Here is a 6,045-nt window from a genome sequence, read left to right on the forward strand (position 1 = left end):
GGCGGGCTCCTCCGCGGATGACTCTGGCCTACTGGACCCGTGGCTGGGGCCCCCAGGCATAGGAGGCAGAGCCGCTCAGAATAACCCCGCTCCCTCCATCCGCCCTCCATCCGCCCGCCGCAGAGGGAGGCCTCGCACCGCCTGTCTTTCCTCCTCTTACCCTGCACAGTGAGAGCAAGCCAGTCCATGTGGCCCGGGCCCAGAGCCTGAGGGCTCCCGGGGGGGGGGGGGGGTAGGGCTTCTAAATGTGGAAGCCCCCTCCCCCTTGGTTGACGGAGTCATCTGATGCCCATCAGGAGATGGGGAGTTAGGAAAGAAACCCCAAACCAGTGAGACTCTCTAGGACAGTCGAGCCTCCTGCGATTGGCCACCCGTGTCCCCCGCGCCCCGAAGCCATCAGGAGTGGGGAAGATGATGGGGTCAGCTCCCATCCCGGAGCTCTTCCCTTTCCGTGAGGGAGGCGGGGCGCACGGCCTTCTCCTGGCCCTGACCCTTGGCCTGTACCCCAGCCTTTGATGACCCGTATGCCCTGGTGGTGCTGGCCGAGGAGGAGCTGGTGGTGATCGACCTGCGGACGGACGGCTGGCCGCCAGTGCAGCCCCCCTACCTGGCCTCCCTGCACTGCTCCGCCATCACCTGCTCCCACCACGTCTCCAACATCCCGCTCAAGCTGTGGGAGCGCATCATGGCCGCGGGCAGCCGGCAGAAGGCGCACTTCTCCGGCATGGTAGGTCCAGCCCCAGCCCCCAACCTGCCTCCCACCCTGGGGGGCGGGCCGTCCCACCCAGACTTCCTGCCCCCCCCCTTCCCCAGGACTGGCCCATCGACGGCGGCACCAGCCTGGCCCCGCCCCCACCCCAGCGGGACCTGCTGCTCACAGGGTAGGTGGTCCAGATGCCACTTCTCTTCCTGGGGCGTGGGGGCTGGGGTTGGGAGCGGGACCCCAAGGGCTGCGTGCCGGTCCCCCGGGCACCTCCGGCTGGCATCACTCACCAGAGGCGGGTGGGCTCTGGCGGCAGGCACGAAGATGGCACCGTGCGGTTCTGGGATGCCTCCGGCGTCTGTTTGCGGCTGCTGTACAAACTCAGCACGGTGCGTGTGTTCCTCACCGACACAGACCCCAGCGAGAGCCTCAACGTCCAGGGCGAGGACGAGTGGCCCCCCCTCCGCAAGGTGACGCCACGGACCTGGGGAGTGGTGGGGGCTGGGGAGAACCGGCTGGGACCGGCTCACAAAGCTTCTCTTCCTTGGCAGGTGGGCTCCTTTGACCCCTACAGTGATGACCCCAGGCTGGGCATACAGAAGATTTTCCTCTGCAAATACAGCGGCTACCTGGCTGTGGCAGGCACGGCAGGGCAGGTAGCAGGCTGGGCTGAGTGGGGATTGAGGGCAGCGGGGTGGGTACCCGGGCAGCAGGGGCGGGAACAACCTTCTGAGAGACCTCACGTGGCGCTCGGTTCCGGTGGATGGAATACGCCCTCCCCCCCCCGGGGTGGTTGCCTCCTCTCCGGGGACTGCACGCCAGGGCTGGGCTCCAGCAGAGGCCTGCGGACCGCCACTCGGGTCTCGGGTTTCTTCCGCCCCCTGGGTGCCTGGGTTTCTCTGAGCGGTCTGTCTCCCCGCGCAGGTGCTGGTGCTGGAGCTGAACGACGAGGCGGCGGAGCACGCCGTGGAGCAGGTGGAGGCGGACCTGCTGCAGGACCAGGAGGGCTACCGCTGGAAGGGCCACGAGCGCCTGGCAGCCCGCCCGGGGCCTGTGCGCTTCGAGCCTGGCTTCCAGCCCTTCGTGCTGGTGCAGTGCCAGCCTCCAGCCGTGGTCACCTCCTTGGCCCTGCACTCCGAGTGGCGGCTCGTGGCCTTCGGCACCAGCCACGGCTTCGGCCTCTTCGACCACCAGCAGCGGCGGCAGGTCTTCGTCAAGTGAGCGGCGCCGCCGGGGCCGGGGTCTGGGACTGGGGCCTTGCGGGGGGACCCCTGCCGCCCTGCAGCACTGATGGCCTTGCGTCTCTCCCACCCCAGGTGCACATTGCACCCCAGCGACCAGCTGGCCTTGGAGGGCCCGCTGTCCCGGGTGAAGTCCCTCAAGAAGTCCCTGCGCCAGTCCTTCCGCCGGATGCGCCGCAGCGGGGTGTCTAACCGGAAGCGGCGGCCGGCGGGCCCCCCGGGGGAGGTGAGGCCCCGGGCCAAGCCCAGCGCAGCCACTGGCAGAACCACGGGGGGCTCCCTCGCCGGACAGGACATGTGTCTCTGCTTTTGTGCCTCAGTTTCCCCAAATACAAAAGGAAATAGTTGTGATTCTGAACTTACAGATAAGTCCCCAGTAGATTTTAGTGGTTTTCCTATTCTTTGTTCCCTGTCCCAACATGTGGGGAGATGCCCCCGTGAGATACCTCCTACTCGAACAAAGCCCCCTGGGGCCCCGGCTAGACAGGTGACTGGCATTGAGCAAGTCGGCGCCCCTGGCCAGGGCACACCCCCCGAGCCTCAGCCCGGCCGCTCCCCGTACAGATGCAGGCCGCGAGCGCCAAGGCAGAGCGGACGGGCCTGCAGAACATGGAGTTGGCACCCGTGCAGCGCAAGATTGAGGCCCGCTCGGCCGAGGACTCCTTCACCGGCTTCGTCCGGACCCTGTACTTCGCTGACACCTACTTGAGGGACAGTGAGTGTTCACGCGGCGTGGATAGGCGGACGCCTGTCTCAGGAGCAGGGGCTGGAGAGCGGAGCTCTCCCACGCCTCTCCCGCCCTCTGCCCGGGCCTGTGAGTCAGGCCGCCCTGGCTTCCGACCCAGGCGCCACCACTCTTGAGAAAGATGGCCCCAGACCTATCGTTCAACCTCTCTGGGCCTCAGCTTCCCCTCTGTGAAACGAGGGAGGGCTGCCTTCCCCCAACGTGGCCGGGAGGGTTAGGGGGTAGCACGGTGCCCGCTGGTACCCACGGCACGAGGGGAGCGTGGGGGCACGGCAGGGGGCGCCCCCTGCTCTGTCCCAGCCAGCCACGACTGGTGCTGGGTTCAGGACCAGCTGTGTGTAGGGCCTAGCACCTGTCCATGTCAGAGAAGGAACAGGCTTAAAGCAACTCGCTGTCTTGGTGGCGGCGCTCGCTGGCGAGGCTGGGTTGGAAGCCGAGACCGCCCTCCTAGCCTCACCCAGAGCCGAGGGTTAGCGACCCCGCCTTTGCTCCTCGGCAGGCTCCCGCCACTGCCCCTCGCTGTGGGCCGGCACCAACGGCGGCACCGTCTACGCGTTCTCCCTGCGCGTGCCCCCTGCCGAGCGGAGGACGGAGGAGCCCGTCCGGGCCGAGCAAGGTGAGTGCTGGGGGGCGGTGGGGGGGGGGGGGCAGAGCGCTTGCTCGGCCTGGGCTCGAGTGCTGTTCCCAGCCAGGCAGGGGCTGACGGCCGGGCCCTTGCCCGCCCGCCTCCCGCCATAGCCAAGGAGATCCAGCTGATGCACCGTGCGCCTGTGGTGGGCATCCTGGTGCTTGATGGGCGCAGCGTGCCCCTTCCCGAGCCTCTGGAAGTGGCCCACGACCTGTCCAAGAGCCCCGACATGCAAGGCAGCCACCAGCTGCTCGTGGTGTCTGAGGAACAATTCAAGGTACCGCATGGGTGGCGCGGGGCCCGCTAGGAATCCCCGGGACAACCGCACGGCTCAGAGCCCCTGGGCACAAATAAGGACCGCTGCTTCCGGAGGTTTCTTTCAAGTTGGAGGGGCACAGGAAAGGAGAAGGGGGGGCGGTCTTGTGTGGAGCTCCTGGGTCAGAGCTGGGGACACTGAGGCGGGACCTGAGTCTGTGGAAGAAACAGGATACCCGGATGTGGGTGTCAGTGGCCTCACATCCTCCTAGTTCAAGTGCGTGGTCTGTGTGTCCCAGAGCTGAGGGGCCCTGGGGCCGGCGGGGGTCCGCCGTGCGCGGGGCGGGGCGCGGGGTCAGCCCGTGCTGTGCCGCAGGTGTTCACGCTGCCCAAGGTGAGCGCCAAGCTGAAGCTGAAGCTGACGGCCCTGGAGGGCTCCCGGGTACGGCGGGTCGGCGTGGCCCACTTCGGCAGCAGTCGTGCCGAGGACTATGGGGAGCACCACCTGGCGGTCCTCACCAACCTGGGTGACATCCAGGTGGTCTCCCTGCCCCTGCTCAAGCCCCAGGTGCGGTACAGCTGCATCCGCCGGGAGGATGTCAGCGGCATCGCCTCCTGCGTCTTCACCAAATACGGCCAAGGTGGGCGGGGCGGGGGGAGGGGGCGGGGAAGTGGACACCCCCCCACACACTCGTAGGGGCTGACCTGCCACGCCCCTCCTCTGCTCCCCAGGTTTCTACCTGATCTCGCCTTCTGAATTCGAGCGCTTTTCTCTCTCCACCAAGTGGCTAGTCGAGCCCCGGTGCCTGGTGAACTCAGTCAAAACCCAGAACCACAGCCGGCCCAGCAATGGCAACGGCGCGGGCCCTGAGAGAGGCCCAGGCCAGGCCAGGTGAGGGAGGACGCGGGAAGCCTTCCGTGGGGTCTCCCTCCCCCCCCACTCCCCACCCTCTGAGGCACCATGGGAGTCCAGCCAGCCTGGGCCAGACCCCTTAACTTCCCCACTGTTCCTGGGCCCTCATGGTCTCTCCCTCCACAGGAACACAGGCAGCCAGAGTCAAGGAGAGGGTAAGAGGGGCCTCCAGGAACTGCTCCCTGGGGCCAGGCCCCGGCCGCCTCGGGAGGGGAGGGGAAGGGAAGGGGGGTAAAGGACCCCAGGTGAGCAGAGAGTTGGGGCGGGGGGTAAGAAGCAGCATCGCCCAGCAGGGAGCCACCTTGGTCAGGAGAGAGCTGGGCAAAGGGCCCGGGGGAGACCTGCCTCCCCTCTGCCTTTCAGAGAAGAAGGCTGGCCCAGTGATGGAGCACGCCCTGCTCAACGACGAGAGTGAGTCACGGGGGGGGGGGGGGCGGGCAGGGGGGCGGGGGGGGCGGGTGGCATGAGGGGAAGGATATTTCAGGTCGGGCCTGTCCAGTGCCCCACCGGTACCGTCCTTGCTGGTCTCACCCGTCCTCTGTTGTCCTGCAGGAGTCCTAAAGGAAATCCAGAGCGCGCTGGAGGGGGAGCGAGGGTAAGTCGGTGCGGTGCTGGGGGGCGGGGGGAGCACGGAGCAGGAAGGCCCCCCTGGTGCTGACTCCATCTTTGCCGCTGCAGGAGCTACGGCAATTGGCATTCTCACCGAGTGGCCACGGGGTACAGCCTGAGCAATGGGGGAGGTAGGACTCGGGGCCCTGCCGGGGGAGAGCCTGCTCCTCCCCAGGGCGCTTTGGGTCTTTGGGGCCCCCCTTCCCCTGACCTAGGCCCCTGGGTGTCTGGGCTCTGGGTGAGGCGCTGAGGCACCCTGTTTTTGCTCAGGAGAGTCCTGAGCTGTTTGTTCTCTCCCCCCCCCCCGCCATATTGTTCCCCAGCAGAATGAACAGCACAGGTGTCCAGGCTGCAAGCTGACCACACACTACTGAAGGCCTTCCTGCAGGGCTGCCCCCGCTGGGGGGGGCTCCCGTGCACTGGGCTGGGCGGGGGCTCCGGGCGCCCCTGCTCTCCACCCTGCTGCTGCTCCTGGCCCCCGAGAGGAGAGGCCCACACCCTGGGCTGCCCCTCCCGGGCCTTGTCTGTCTCAGTCCTTTTGTCAATGTTGCACAGTTTTTAGTCCTTTGTTCCCCCCTCCCCCCTTTTTTTGTAGTGGGCTGGGTTTTAAATTATAAATTTTAACTGCCTCTGAGTGAAACAGTTTTTAATAAACACCTTATTACCTCTTCACTGAGCTGGTCCAATGACTTGAATTTCTTTTTAGGCGTATAGGAATTAATTTATATAAATGGAAAGCCTTCATCAGACCTTATCTTGCCCTGGTCCATCCTGGCCCAGATAGTGCTCAGAGAGCCAACTTGCTGAGTGATTGGACCAGAGAAAACCATGTTGAAGTCTGAACATGACAAGCTGTCTCTGGAAATCAGTGGCCAGTATGAACCATGTTGAGCCTGACAAGTGTCGTCGCTAGAGCGCTGGCTAGCCCAGCACATGGTGACTGAGTGAGGC

The 6,045-nt window shown here is 66.0% G+C and overlaps 1 protein-coding gene across 7 annotated transcripts in view; it reads left to right on the top strand.

Moving 5' to 3' along the window:
• Positions 1 to 5,766, top strand: part of Llgl2 (LLGL scribble cell polarity complex component 2) — a 33,198-nt gene extending 27,432 nt beyond the window's left edge. For 2 of the 7 annotated variants that reach the window (XM_048365913.1, XM_048365914.1), the window contains exons 11-26: positions 510 to 727; positions 814 to 881; positions 1,020 to 1,173; positions 1,255 to 1,359; positions 1,628 to 1,920; positions 2,020 to 2,170; positions 2,509 to 2,659; positions 3,189 to 3,305; positions 3,428 to 3,594; positions 3,949 to 4,213; positions 4,305 to 4,464; positions 4,612 to 4,637; positions 4,773 to 4,896; positions 5,038 to 5,080; positions 5,164 to 5,225; positions 5,418 to 5,766. In XM_048365913.1, the coding sequence (XP_048221870.1) occupies positions 510 to 727; positions 814 to 881; positions 1,020 to 1,173; positions 1,255 to 1,359; positions 1,628 to 1,920; positions 2,020 to 2,170; positions 2,509 to 2,659; positions 3,189 to 3,305; positions 3,428 to 3,594; positions 3,949 to 4,213; positions 4,305 to 4,464; positions 4,612 to 4,637; positions 4,773 to 4,896; positions 5,038 to 5,080; positions 5,164 to 5,225; positions 5,418 to 5,454 (2,141 nt within the window). In that variant the 3' untranslated portion in view covers positions 5,455 to 5,766. The remainder of the gene's footprint in view (positions 1 to 509; positions 728 to 813; positions 882 to 1,019; positions 1,174 to 1,254; positions 1,360 to 1,627; positions 1,921 to 2,019; positions 2,171 to 2,508; positions 2,660 to 3,188; positions 3,306 to 3,427; positions 3,595 to 3,948; positions 4,214 to 4,304; positions 4,465 to 4,611; positions 4,638 to 4,772; positions 4,897 to 5,037; positions 5,081 to 5,163; positions 5,226 to 5,417) is intronic. The other 5 variants (XM_048365915.1, XM_048365917.1, XM_048365918.1 and 2 more) reach the window with 5 other exon arrangements.
• The last annotated feature ends 279 nt before the right edge of the window (positions 5,767 to 6,045 follow it).

The sequence above is a fragment of the Perognathus longimembris genome, chromosome 17 (genome assembly GCF_023159225.1).
Source record: "Perognathus longimembris pacificus isolate PPM17 chromosome 17, ASM2315922v1, whole genome shotgun sequence".
NCBI classification, from domain to species: Eukaryota; Metazoa; Chordata; class Mammalia; order Rodentia; family Heteromyidae; genus Perognathus; species Perognathus longimembris.